Source organism: Mugil cephalus, chromosome 15, assembly GCF_022458985.1.
Source record: "Mugil cephalus isolate CIBA_MC_2020 chromosome 15, CIBA_Mcephalus_1.1, whole genome shotgun sequence".
In the NCBI taxonomy this organism is placed as follows: Eukaryota; Metazoa; Chordata; class Actinopteri; order Mugiliformes; family Mugilidae; genus Mugil; species Mugil cephalus.
Window position 1 is genome coordinate 18,267,386 of NC_061784.1, and position 15,032 is coordinate 18,282,417.

At 40.1% G+C, this 15,032-nt stretch overlaps 1 protein-coding gene across 5 annotated transcripts in view; it reads right to left on the reverse strand.

Annotated features, from left to right (window-relative positions):
* cadm1a (cell adhesion molecule 1a) overlaps positions 1-15,032 on the reverse strand; it is a 371,700-nt gene that overhangs the window by 119,211 nt on the left and 237,457 nt on the right. For 4 of the 5 annotated variants that reach the window (XM_047606950.1, XM_047606949.1, XM_047606948.1 and 1 more), the window contains exon 2: positions 13,280-13,297. The exons of the other annotated variant lie outside the window; for it this stretch is intronic. In XM_047606950.1, coding sequence (XP_047462906.1) covers positions 13,280-13,297 — 18 coding nt within the window. The remainder of the gene's footprint in view (positions 1-13,279; positions 13,298-15,032) is intronic. 5 annotated transcript variants of the gene reach the window in all.

Below are 15,032 nucleotides of genomic sequence, written 5' to 3' on the forward strand. Positions count from 1 at the left end.
GTCTCGTAAACTGACACATCATTTTAAGTAACATTAGGTTGGCTGGTCTGGTAATAACACTGGAAACTTGACTCTGTGAGTTGGTGAGAAGTGCCCTAATGCACTGTTGTCAACATCCCGTGAGTTTGAAGTGTCTTATTTTGTCACTTCTGCAGCAGATTAGATAGATCTTTACTTGTCATTGAAAATACACAGCACAGATACACACATAAACATTATTTTTCTTTTTTTTTTTTTTTTTGCAAATGGCTCAGATGGCAACGCTTAAGGCACAAGTACTTTAAAAATTGGAATAAAAGTGTCTAAAAACAAACCAATAAAACCATAAAAATAAACAGTAATAAAGTGACAGAGCGCATGAGAATACTGCACTGGATTATTGCACTGAATTATGACATCATCCTCAAACCTGACAACAGACTACAGACTATTTGAGATCAGACGTATGAAGCTATTGCACAGCCCGGTTGTTCTCATCCTGAGGCTGCACTACCTCTCTATATCTTGCTTAAACTCGCTATAGCAAGTTTTAAGCTACTGGACTTTTTATGAGTTTTTATACGTAATATTTACATTTTTGGGGGCTGTTGGATGGCACCTTCTTGGTAATACAAAAAAAATAGTTTTTACCTTTCTGCCTTACCACTCTCAGTCTCCTCCACCTTCCTCCTAACAAAATTCATCCAAATGCACAATTACCAACCTTCTTGTTCTCCTTTAAGAAGTTAAGAAAGTTACTGAATATTTCTTTTTACGAGTGAAAGTAAAATTAAAGAAGGAAAAACAAAATAAAAGATAATTCCGGTTTATTGAAATTTGGTTTTTGTTTTGGCAGCTGTAAATTTTATGGTAATTGTTCTCATCATAATAATTGCACACATCTGTGAAAACCAAAAAAAAAAATAAAAATAAAGTTCAGTGTTTTAAGAATGAAAAGGTGATGAAATTATTATTTGAGCTGCGCAGATGTTCCCCCAAATCATAAAGGGACACTGTCACAAAGCAAAATTGTTCACATCAATGAAAAAGAGCAGTTAGACAAAGCTTTTCGGATGAAAAATAGTCCGACTGTGATTGAATTTGTCACTTCTTTGGCCAGACGCTGGATTTCACCGAGATCATTTAGTTTAACTGCCAGTTATGTTTCAAACTGCGGTGGACTAAAAAATGGTGATATACTGGCGCAGTATTAGCTCTCAGGCCGTTTAAAAGCTGCGCATTGTACAAACCAACCTCCTGCTTCTCTGGAAGATTATAAAATCTGAAATGAGTCCAAACCCTATTAAAACCTTAATTAAAAAAAGGGAGCTTGAAGAATCAGAGCAGTATCCTGAATGTGGGCACAAAAGGAAGAAATGATGACATTAAGGATAGTAAAAAAGCAAATAAAAAGATCCCTTTTAGTTAGTTATTTGGACTTGTCAGTGACAGGATTCTCAAATCTGATATGTATTTCTTCCGGGTTTTTAACAGTAATAAGTCAGGATAGAACATGTGTTAATTAGATAAAGAAATCTGTCAGTCGTTCAAAATAAAACCTTAAGTGTGATCTCTGTGAAGCTTCATCTAATGGAATTAAGGTGACTACTGACAACCTTGGAGTTACTTAATAGTAGTTTTTAATTGCTTACAGTTACAGCCCATATATATTTGGACAGTGACAAACTCTTCATGATTTGGACTGTACATGTCACCATATTAGATGTGAAATTAAACACCTAAGATGCAGTTGAAGTGAAGACTTTCAGGTTTAATTCAAGGGTTTGAACAAAAATATCCTATGAAGCGTTTAGGAATTCTAACCATTTTTATACGTAAGTCTTCTCATTTCAGGAACTCAAAAGTAATCGGACATTAACATAAACAAAATGCTGACTTTTAATTCTTTGTTGCAGGCAATGTCAGGCAAATCTGAAACCCATGAACCTCCCTTGTGATGCTTTGCCAGGCCTTTACTGCGCCTTCAGTTGTTGCTGGTTTGTTAATCTTCCTACCCTAAGTTTTGTCTTAAATGAAATGCATGCTTGATCAGGTTAGGGTTAGGGTTAAGTGGTTTGAAGCCTTCTGGGTACTTTCTTCTTCTGGTGCAGGTTGATCATAGTTTCATTTGTCCAAATAATGTTGTCCTAGAACTGGGCTGGCTTCTTCAGATGTTTTTTTTGGGGGTGAAAGTCTAATCTGGCCTTTCTATTTTTGAGACTGATGGATGGTTTGCACCTTGTGGTGAACCCTCTGTATTTGCTTTCATGAAATCTTCTCTATATGGTAGATACTGATACACCTACTTCCTGGAGAGTGTTCTTCACTTGGGGGAATGTTGGGAAGGGGTTCTTCTTCACCTGTGTCAGCAGTGTGTGTTTCTTGTCTCAGAATGTACCAAACTATTGATTTGGTCACACCTAACATTTCAGCCATCCCCCGGATTTCTTCTTTTTGTTCAATCTAAGGACGGTCCGTTATACGTTCATTGAGATCTCCTTTGAGTGCATGTTGTGGGTTAACAGTAACAGCTTGTAAATGCCCAACCTGGAATAAACTCCAGACTTTTTACCTGTTTAAATGATGAAAGATTAACGAGGGAATAGCCCATGCAGCATATGCAATGGCTTTTGAGTCAATTGTCCAATTGCTTTTGGCCTCTTAAAAAAGAGGCAGCTCCATATTAAAGAGCTGTAATTCCTAAACTCTTCCTCCAATTTGGATGTAAATACCCTCAAATTACAGCACTTCAAGCCCATATTGATTATACAACCGTATCTTGAACATGCTTTGGTAAGCAGCTAAAATAACAAAACTTGTGTCACTGTCCAAATATATATGGACCTGACTGTATGTTAAGTTTAAGCCCAGTGAAACTGCTCGAGGACGTAACCTCCAAACTAAGACACAGCGCAGGTGGGAAACAGTCTGTGCCGTGGAGTGACTGTTTATCCTGACCGAAGCGATTTAAATGTGCATCCAGTCATGTGGATATTATGTCGAGTCAGGCAGCTGCAGAACAGCGTGAGAAAGCAGAAAGGGGAATATCTCGCCATCGACTCCGGATACGCGTCGGCTGAGGCGCGTTTACTCTTCAGCGGACGCGACGAGTGACAAACAACTGATGACAAAAGTGTCTTCCGAAGAAAGAGCTCTAAAAAAAAAACAGGCACAGCAGTCCAATCTGTCTGTAATCAGCACCCGAAGGAGTGCCACTACTCCAGAAACAACTATAAAAGGTTATCTGATTAGTAAAAATCACTAATTATGTAAATTACAGAGAAAGTTGAAGAATTGATGCAATACTTAATTAGAATCTTTACCATTTAGAAATATGTTCAAAACATTACACCAATTTCTTTTCAGCATTTTGGCATCTTAGTTATGTTTTGCATGGAAGATGCACTGATGTTTTCAACATCAACACTTTGTTGGCTGTTTACCGGCACCTCTCCGGTAATAAAATTGGACCCGACTAACTCTATGTACTCAGATGCATTCCTTGTGAACCTTTGTACATTTCGAGAAGCCTTATTTTGGCAGGAGACACCTTCGCAGCCTGACTGTGCCCTGAACTTGCACCCGACTGGAGACGTCGGCAGTGGAAACGTGTCTTATGCAGCACTGATCCCAACCTAGCAGCAGGTGGACAAACTGTCTTCAGCGGGATTACTAATGTCAGAAATGCTACAGGCGAAAAAAAATGTTTTCATGCACACTCCGTGCCAGTTTGTGTGAGAGGTTAGGAAAAGGCTGGACATGATGCAGTATTATAGTATTGTGAGGGTAGATTTTTAAAAGGAAGGCATGAAAAAAACTAAACAACTTGTTATACGAAATGCTAAATGCAACAGACCTTTTATTCAAAGTAGACAACCTCATAACCCATCATATCATGCATCTTGCACCACAACCACATTTCCTCAGTGCATGTGTTGCAAATATCATGAAAAGTTGCATCGGGAGTTTCCTGGAAGATGATCAACTGTGGCTGCCACACTTAAACCTACAGCAAGTTTAATAACCAAATGATTTAAAGCAGGGTTAGGTATCGCTACAGATTTCCCACAATCAATATGTTTCCTATCCACAATGCCCCAGTTCTGTTTGATTCAATTCACTTACAGATATTTCAGTTTTGAAGCCAATGGTTTCACAGATTTCTGGTATTCCCAAAAGTATTTCACCTCTAGTCGACACATCTTGGCTTCCCTTCTGTCTAGCTCTTCCCCTGTCGTCATAGTTTTCAAAGGCAAAATGCTGCCACGCATCAGATTTCAGGCCTGATGGACGTAGCTTTAGCTTCCATCATGTTTTAGAAGTGGACTAATCTCATGAGACTGCTTTGACGGAGCTAGTCTCGCAAGACCCCAAGGGAGATTTCTAACGGCAGGATACGGGATAAAAAAAAATAATTGATCAAAGGATTTTATGACTCTACATCCAAAGGAAGGTCATTCTGAATAGAAAAATCTTTTTAGCTCTTTTTTAAATGCATTCTTGATTAAACGTCTCGTATGTTAGCAAGAAAGTGCATGGCTGTGGCGTTTTGTTTACAAGCCAACAAGACATTGATTCTATTGCTCTTGACTGCTCCTTTTCACATAGCACACTGACAAAAAAAACAAAAACAAAGGATAAAAAGTGACATTTGGCAATATGAGAGAACAATAGTAAATGATAAAGGGAAAAATGTCAGTGGGCGTATTGCTTGTCTGCAAACAAAAGAGATTTACTAGACGCGAGTATACCTGTTGTCCAGACTTGCTGTTGGTGTATATTTCAAGTTGCAATGTAGCGTAAGAGGTTTTCGAGGGGTTCTGAAAATGTCTGTGTCTTAGACCCATTTAAAAATTTACAGTTATACCTGCAGTCTGCAACACTATCTGCCAACAAGGGAGCATCAAGACTAAATTCATAATGCCATTATGAAGGCACCTATACAATGAGCTGAGGAGCCTAAGAACCCTCGAAGAGCTGCAAATATTTGCAATATTTCTCTTCTCCTTCCATATTACATGCATAGCATAAGTCTGATTCAATGTTGATAGTAAACAATATTGACTGACGCAGTTTAACAGAAGCTAACCGCAGCGTGAATTCTCATGCCAAAAACACAACACGCAGCAGAAAGCACAATCATTGCGATGTCCACTGGGCTTTCTGAGTTCATCTCTAACTCCAGACGGGCAGCTGAGAAAAACGCTCAATACTGCATCACTGTAACTTTTGATTTCTACTCTTTTCTAAGTACTTTAACTGAAACTTGGCTTTCTCTTGAGGGGTTTCTCTGCTCCAGTTTCAGTTCTTCCACCGCGAAACAAATATCTGACAAAACTACAGCTTGCCGAGATGCAACGGCGACAATGCTAATGCCCAATCAGAGTAAAATCTTTCATTATGACACAGGATGAGATGTTACAATCCCTTGTGCCAAGATTTGAGGCACCAACTGAAAACTGACCGCAGTGAGCTACAAACCAACAAGAAGACACCAGCTAACTAGCCTAGCTAACAGCAGCAGGCAGTATGCGGCACATCATTGGGATTTTCATGCCTCATTTAAGGTGTCGCGGGACATTGGTACTGCAGCCTACGCACATAGCCAGTGCAACTAATTTATACTCTAGTTCTTGCTTTACTTTCAACAGTGGCGACTGAAAGTTTCACTGGAATTTCACCGAAGACGAGTCATGCAAACGTTTGAACCTCCAAACCTCCTCAGTTAACCTTTCCTCAATGTGTTGATCCAAAACATCTATTCGAAAACTCACTCCCACCAAACAGACCAATCATTGTCATCAAAGGTTGTGTTTACCCACTTCAATCCCTGATTTTTACAGCAACAAGGAAAAATTTGCTAGAAACACCTTTACCTCTATGATACCTTTTTTTGCATTATGAGACGTTTTATAGTTGAAAATGAAAGAAAAATACTTAAATTTACCATATATTGTTGCACTGCAAAGTATTTAGATTTTTAAGAAGTATTTTTTTTTATTGGCGATGTTAATAATTATGATGTTAGGGTTAATGCACTTTGAATCCCAATAAACATGCAAAAATAAAGTTCTGATGTGACATGCATTATTATTTACACATATATCGACTCAATAGCATCATTATAGTATCGTACTATAATTACAATTTCTGCTGTTTACGCTGACATTTAAAGTAATTCTTTAAACAAGCTGCCTCGAAAAAAAATCAACTCGCTCTCTGAACTGATGTTACAAGACAAAGAGTCTTTCTCTGGCTGCTGAGTCACGCCGGAAGCTGTGAATGACTAAACAGTCGAGGGCTGCACCGAGTCATTTATTACCTTGAGATGATTTAATTAAGACAAATAATTTAATCATCGTAAAACGACAGCGCAACTGACTGTTGAGAAAGTACACATTATTACACCTACTAATCAAAGAATGAATAATTAATATCACCCCATACTGTAAATATCAGACTGACGCTGAATTATACAAAACTATGATTACAGTCTCTTATAGCCTGATTTGATTTATGCATATTTAATCATGGCCCTCTCTCGCTGGACACAAGCACCCTGAGATGGCCTCAAGGAAAAAAAAAAAAAAAAAAAAATCAGGGAAAATATGTATTTCTTACCTCCTCCTGCTAAAATAAATCATCGCACATTTTAATGTATTTAGCAAAAACATGGTGCATAGATTTTATCGTAAACGCCCTTTTATAGCGGCCTTGCGTCTATATGACTGTCCACTGACTTCATCTGCCTCATACGGTTAAGGCTCTATCGCTAGTTTGTTTTATTAGCAGCAAGACAGGCGTCTATTTATCAGGAAATGTCAGAGACAATTATTTGAAACAGGCCCTGCCATATTATCGTGTCCACATTGTGACAGATTAATTAGAAAAAAGCACGGCTGAAACAGCCGGGCCATTCTCTTTGACGATCTGGACGTGTCAGGGGGGGTCAAAGTTCAGCCATTTAGATTTTATTACACCCTCGTCACATCGCATCACATCGCAATAAAATCCCGTCAGATTTCGGCCAGGCCGCCGGGTGAGCAGGAGACGCAGGTCTTAAGCAAAAGCAGCGACTCAACAGGAAGGAGTTAAAAGGAGTTGTCATGGTTAATGTTATTGAGCTGTGCATGTTACATGAATGCAAATGTCCAGGCATAATTTGCCAGCGGCGGCTTTGTCGGCTGATTTTAGACTAAAGCAACCCGGTGACGCCCAGTCATTTGTACTAATTCATATCAAATTAACATTATTTTGCTGTGTATATACACCGATCCAATATAACATTATGACCACCTTGCTATTATTGTGCAAGGTGCCCCTTGTGCTGAAACAGTTGTGGCTCATCATGGACATGGACCTTCTGAGGGTTTCCTGTGGTGTCTGTCAACAGAGTGCTGTTAGTGGGGGCTTTTGGGTTCTATGGGTTAAGGGGAGGGAGCTCATCCCACACATATTTGATCAGTTTGGGATCTAGTGAATTTAGAGGCTTGTGCTGTTCTTCGTGTTTTCTTTTGAGTTGTTCTTAAACCTTTTTTTTTGTGTGTGTGCCTGTCTCAGGTTGCATCCTGCTGGGGATGGCTGCTGCCATCAAGGAGTGTTATTGCTGTGGGGTGGGGTGGGGTGGGGTGGGGTGGGAGTCTGGTTGGGTCTAAGTGGGTGCAACATGTCTAAGTGACCTCCACACAAATCCCACATTGGTGCATGTACACAAAATCAAGGACATACTTCTCTCCATTTAACCCATCCAAGTGAGTACTTGGAGGAGTGGGCAGAAGCAGTCTACAATATATTCAATATATTTTATTGTTAATGTTATCTCTATGAAGAGATATCCAGATATAAATCCAGAAATCAGGTTATAGCCAACGGATTTAAGGATGCAGAGAAAATATTTTTCTGGTGCTGCAGCTTTAACATTAAATAGATACTACTGGCCAAACGAGTGTTGACTTTCATTGTTAAGTCATGCAGCATGGGAGCTTAGCACATCTACAAAACAGGTCATGTTTGTCATTTGGTCATTTCACAAAGCGCAGGGAGTAATGAAACAGTGAGTGTCCATAGTGAGCTGTGGGTGGTCATGTTGCCTGGACCCGTTCTTTCTTTAAATGAACAATATAGTTAGTTTTTTATTGACCCTAGACTTCTGAAAACTGAAGAATTAAACCAGATTTGCGGTTACCATTAGCAACTACATGTATCTTTTAAGAACCACACTTATCAACAAATTAAAATATACACTGAAGCTTTAATTCTGTCCTTTTAGTCATGCCAATTAGATGCAACCGCAGCCAGTTCAACCTCTCTGCAGTTGGAATTTTCATAAATTTTCATTTCATTTCCTTTACATTTTACCTATTATTTATAGTTCTTAAGCCTTTTCTCTGGTTATAATAGAGGCAGTAGTAAGATGATGTAGTAAGAAGTTTTGGATGGCATATTTTTGCAAATATTTGACCATAACGAGCTTCAGCTGTAAATTTTATTCCTCTATTTCACTGAGAGCGTGAATGCGATTCAGCCCTCGTCCAGTTATTAACTGAATAAATCTGAGCTAGCGTGATCTATTTAATGAACGAGCCGCGTCCTCAGCTCACGGTGCAGCACGTGTATTGACAAATGTAGATTGCGGCGCATTGGACTGGGGACTATTGACATTTCAATAGCAAAGACACATCCTCGTGGCAGGGAAATTTCTTGGTGCAGTGAGAGATGACCTTGCTGAATACATATTCTGAGGAAACGCTGATAGAGCTTCAGTAGCTTGGGAAATTGAACCTGTGTTATAAAAGAAAAGCATACAAGATGACAAGTCAACATTGTATGCCTGTGATTGATTTAGCCATTAATCTGAGCTGTACTCTGTGCGCATGTGTGTGTGTGTGTGAGACTGCACACACATAAATGCATGTTTTTGTGTGTTTATAGAGGCCGTCTGTGCACACAGGGATAAGACTCCTTGTGTTTAACTGCTGCGTCCCTCAGCCCACCCTCCTCCTCTCACGTCTTCCATTTTATTGATTGGCATACAGAACAAACCCACAAATCGCCCATGCAAGAAGAGAGAACTCGTGTCTGTAGTGGCAGGTCAGCCAAGGAAACAGTGTGACATTTGACGACGGGAAATGTTTTTCTCGCATTCAAGTCTGTTTAAAAAAATTAACAATTTTAGCACTGGTTTAATCTAGTGAAGTAAAATAAGCCATTTCTTAATAAAAAAATGCTGAGCCAAAATGCCCTCAATTGATTACAGAACAAAATGATTTTTTTCTGTACTGCAGTCATCTCGCACAGCTGATTGTTAGTATATTAGTGTGGTATTGATTAAAAAAGATCAGTTGCTTTTAGAGGATTTTACAATTGTGTCTCTACTGCTCAGTGTTAGACATTAACGACAGCGAGCACAATGTGGAAACTTGAGCCATCGTCATTTGGAAATGCCTGACTTCACTTGACTCTAGCCTATTGCAAAAAAATCTTTCACCCACTTGTCAAAGCAGCCACACCCTAAATTATGAGTAAACCTTTATTTGAGCCTTCATACAATCTAAAGTGGTGACCTTTATGAAAAAGTAGAGCTAGTAGAGGCCAAAATATTTTTTCTACTAGTCTGTAAACATGTTTATTTCTGCCGTAAAGTTGGACATTTCAATTTAGAGGCCTATGGGAATTGACTCACTTTCAGATTAAGCCTCAAGTGGCCATTTGAGGAACTGCAGAGTCACCAGATAGCAGCCCTGTGGAACACCGCCAATGGGCAGAGGGAGATTAATGCAATTGTATGTTTTTGTGCCCAAACTGACCCAACTTAAAGAAATGTATCAGTGATTCATTTATAACATGATTTAACTTTTATTGTATTTATTTAACTGATTAATATTTAAACCAGCATTTATTTATTTATTTATTTTTAAAGTTCATAAAATGTCGCACACACTTCCATAACAACATCTATGTTTTTTGTCCAACCAAAGCTGCTGGTCTTAAAAAAAAGGATCTGCATGAGCAACTATTCTGAAGACTTTTTCTTTGATTTGATTTGATTTGATTTGATGATTTAATTCATTACAGTGAAGAACGTGTAGAACTGAGCCCTTACAGAATGACTTCAGTGACACCTTCCTAAAGTAAATACAGGGGAAATAAATATATTTCTTTCTTTTTGGCTTTAAGATCTATGTTCTGTATCTTTTTCTATTACACTGTATGTCAGTTTGATTTATTGTTAACTTGGAAAACACTTGGCACTCAAGGAGAGCTTACTTACTCCAAAGTGAAAATAAATAAAGAGTAATCAAAAGTAGTTTTCTATTTATTTAAGCCAAATGAGGCCATCTGGAACATTTATCGTTTTCTTTAATTGACTCATAATTAACCATAAGTGTATAATTTCACAAATGAAATGTTAAAGTGACATTGCAGACTAACAACTTTGAAGATTAACCACTATAAACATTAGTGTCTCTATGCCTGAGCTAAAAATGGCAATCCAAATTTCCAAGTTTTCCTAAGATGCATTTCAAACATATTGTTAAAACCTTAAAAGGGGTGTGCTGGCAGTACTTCTCCCCTGCTCCGAAGCACTGCAATCATTGGCAAATAGTTCAAAAGGGTAAACGAACCAGATTTGGCAGCTTACACACTCATTTGGCACACCCACTCCTTTGGTCCACGCAATGGAATGCAACAGAAACACTCAATCTAAAATGAACCTGTGAAGACAGCTTATTAGAACGGCCCCATTTGAGTGTGTCAGATATTTCTTTAATTGCGACGGTTTCAGAAGACAGTGGGGAGATGAAACGCCGCGGTCAAAGTGTTTTGTGGCTCAACATAAAACAAGCGCTCTGACTTGAGGTCAAAGGCGATGATGATGATCACCAGACCGGCATCAGTGCACGTGAGTTTGTGTTGCTTCTGTTGCAGGTGATCGGCTGCAGAGGGCCACGCTGCTCGGTGGTGACCGACAGCAGGCCTGGAGGAAGTGGGCTCCCTCCAATCAGCCCTAAGGGAGGATCGCTTGCTCTTCAATTCTAATTCATGTACATATAAATAACTGTCACTGACACTGCTAATTGGATTAAAAGGCTTGTAGAGGAGAGGCAGGGGAGAGGGGGAGTGAATGCATTTAAAGAGGAAGCATGATTTAATTTACTGCACGCATTTTATTTTTTTGGTATTTTATTTTGTACTAAACCTCAATCACTGCTGCAGAGGAACTAATAATACGGAAATGCTGAGTGAGAAAGCAAGTCCTGGACACTGAAACATCAACAAAGCTAAATGACAGAAAGACATTCTCTCTCTGAATGATGATACAGATATTTTGAAGTCCATCTGGCCAGTTTTGCTGCCTGAATTGATACGGATCCAAAACGACCAGATACTGGAACTGGACGCATGCCTGACCACATAACGTTACTCAGATTGTTCATTCAGTTGCAGGTTAAGTTTGATTTTAATTCAAATATTAGGCAGGAAAAATACTAGTGCACTTTAGTCAGGTAAAAGGATAAAGGTGATTTTCAACATATATAAAAGCCCCTTTGCATCGAATGAAAAATAGCCTGTCAGACTGTGTCACTGTAGAAGTTCCAGGGCTGTGAGTAGCTCAAAAACAGAGATTTTTGTCAATTTCTTCCAATCACACTAATCAAATGCGTTGTTACATGATTGTTAATAGAAGTGCATAGGTGAATTATCCCTACATCATGTTCGGGAAATCTCACCAGGGAATCTTGACGTGAATTGTGCATTGGCGGCTGTGTTTATATTTATTTGCGTTTAATACATTTTTGGCGTATTTTCCTATAGCAACCACTTTAACCTGCTATACACATACATCACAGGCGACACACTGTATATGCAGTTTTGGGCGGCAGTAGCTCAGGAGGTAGACTGGGGCATGGCACTTAACCCACCTTGCTCCCGGTGTGCACCCCACTGGTGTGTGATTGCAAGTGAGTGGTCTTTGATGGTGGCCGGTCAGGCCTTTGGCGCGTATTGGCAGCCACGATTCTGTCAGTCTGCCCGAGAGCAGCTGTGACTACTGAGGTAGTTTACCGTCTTGGCAGTCGATACAACTCCGCACACTTAAAAGCGTTGAAAGAGTTGGAGCATGAGTGGAGCTGAGATCGAGCAGGTGACACCTGGGAGGTGTGACGGCACCCTTTAAAAAGACCAAGCCCTGCACAGTACCTACCTTTAAGCCCTGACATGAGCCTGACGTAGGCAGATGGGATCCAACCTACCAGGACCGTTTTGTTATAACAAATTTAAATCGATGGTACCCAGATGGCATGTATTACTACATTGCTCTGATTCTTCTCTCTGTCACTACATAAAGCCTAAACGATGAGTTGAGGGACCCCGGCCAAATCAATTCTAACAGAGCAACCCTAGACCTGCTTTACACTGCAAAAAAATGTCGCACAGCTGTCATTCATGGAGAAATTATCTATTATTTTTATTATTTTTAGAACTCTGCTTACAGCATATGTTAATAATTGGATTTTTATTTAACTCTATATTTAAAAGCTTAGAATAACAAGAGACCCAGACTTGACCCAGACTGTAAGTTCACACACAGCACGTAACAGTGAAACCAAGAAGAACATATGGTTGTATGTTGGTTGTTAGATCTACCACAGGCTACAAAGAAAAGACAGATCAAACATGTACTCTCAAACAGCATAAAACATCTCTTACAGTGAATCTTACAAAAGGGAACTCCTGCCTGGGTTAGTTTTTTCTCCCCCCTCCGTTTTGTGCTTGACAGGAACCATGTCACATTTCATAAAGTGTTCTGTACTTATGGTCATCAACAGCCACATGCTTCCTGTACCGGGATGATGATTCTTCTCATGTGCAAAATGGATGACAAACAGTCACAAACGTCGCCAGAGACAAACACATGGAGTCTACCACGGACACAGAGGAAACACACACTGAAGGCTTTCATTCAAAGTTTAGTCACTTTGTTTGGGACTGAAACTATTTAGCCCGGTTAGTTCTTTCTAACATTATGTGCTTCATGGCAGCGCACACTAGGACGCTACAGCTAGCGCTATGCACAACACTGGCAATCAAATGAAGATGCATCAGTCAGCAGAAGTGACAGCGGCATGAGATTTGGAAGAAATGGTGTGTGGAGGCTGCAGGAAAGAGGCAGAGAGAAATGCGAGAGAGAAAGACTGCGGGTTGGCCACACACAGCACACAAACACCAGATGCTAAAAAGAGACAAAAAGCTGGAGGATGTGGTCAAGAGAAGGAGAGGAGGCGAGGGGGAGGCTTACCTGGTTCCTGTGCAGCTCCTGTGCCGGAGGAGGAGGGTAGGTGGGAACGGTAGAAGCGAGGGAAGGAAAAAAAAAAACAGAAAGGGAGGTTAGCAACCAAAGCCCCATTTGAAGTTGATTGCCCCCATTTGCCATTGCATAGAGGTGCATGCTAGTAAAGCACAAGAAAAATCAAGTAAGGATGCAAAAAGAAGAAATGTTATTCTTCCCTTCAAGAATAACATTGATCAAGAATTCGGCTGATTGGCTTCAAATAGGCTTTGATCAAAACGCTGGAAATTGCCAGAAATGAGGGGAGTTCAGTTCCTTCATGCCACACGTCACACAGAGCAACACGTGACCTGAGACAAACCTTTAAGACAGCGACAGACCAAAAAGCTCGTCGGCGGCCCTCAACGGCGCCGCTGCGACTTTTCATGCATTGCTTGGCACGTGGAAACATGAACAGAGTCCGACTGGGATAACAATGAATTTACAGAGACATTAAACCAAAGGCAACGGTGCGGGGTTGCCTAGCAACCGGCAGAAGCTCCAGGAAAGTCCTCGCTCCAAAGCCAAGAAACAGGACCAACTCAAACACACACACACACACACACACACACACACACACACACGTTTTTTGGCCTTCGTGTGAAATAACTGAACTAGTTTTGACATTCAGTTTTTATACTAAGCTAAGCTAATACGCTAATGGCTTCTTTTTAAAGTTGCACAGAAAATGTTTTACCATCGTCCAAACAAACAAACTTACACATATACAAAACGTACTATTATATATTTTATACAGCGTTTATAGAGTATATGTCATAACAATGTTTTATACAGAATTCATGTATCTTGTAAATTGCTATCCATATTCTTTACGTAGAACCACGTAGAACCTTATATATTGTATACAGTATTCATGGAAAAGAGAAAATTATCCATCCATCCATCCATCCATCCATCCATCCATCCATCCATCCATCCATCCGTTTGTAGTCAGTTTCAGGGCTAACCGTATCATGAGAATTGGCCTTACACATAATGTTATTACACCAATTGTTGCACTTTGTTTGCTATAAAATAATGACATCTCCGCTGGCTCACCATCTAAAAATAGAGGGCGAAACGCTCGCTTTTAGGATCAATACATGTAAACAGGCTACATCAGCTATATCAGCCGCAACTGGGACATCTGTATAAAATCCAATATTGCAGGGAAAGAGCGGAGTTGGCCCTGAACGTACAGTCTGGCACCCGTTTAGGCCCCCATCGCCGAAGAACATTTTTCAGCCAAGTAAGCATCAGGATTCCAGCTATGAGGCAGCTTTTGATTAGAAAACCTATTTCCTCTTCAACTTTTGCCAAATTCCAATCATGGTGATATTCTAATTACCATTATCCAGCGCAAGAAAGCAAGGCAGAGATTGAGTGGGTGTGTGCGTAAGTGAGGCAGAAGGAGAGCGAGGGGGAGGGCGCCTTTGCGTGTAAGCGGGGAGAATCGGAGGAAAATGCTGCGTGAAGACCGAGTGAAGTGAATGGAAGAATTCCAGCCACATTTGATTGCGTTACACAGCATTGTTGGTGGTGGAGATGGACCTCTGTCATTTGCTTTTTCCAAATCCCCAGACACATACTGTATATCCAGTGATAGCACTCAGCAGGCCTCAACAAGGTTCATGTTTAATGAGAATGAAAAACCTAATTCATGCAACCTGAGCGCAGTCTCAGAAAATCTCTGAACATTCTTCACTCTCACCCGAAAAGCTTT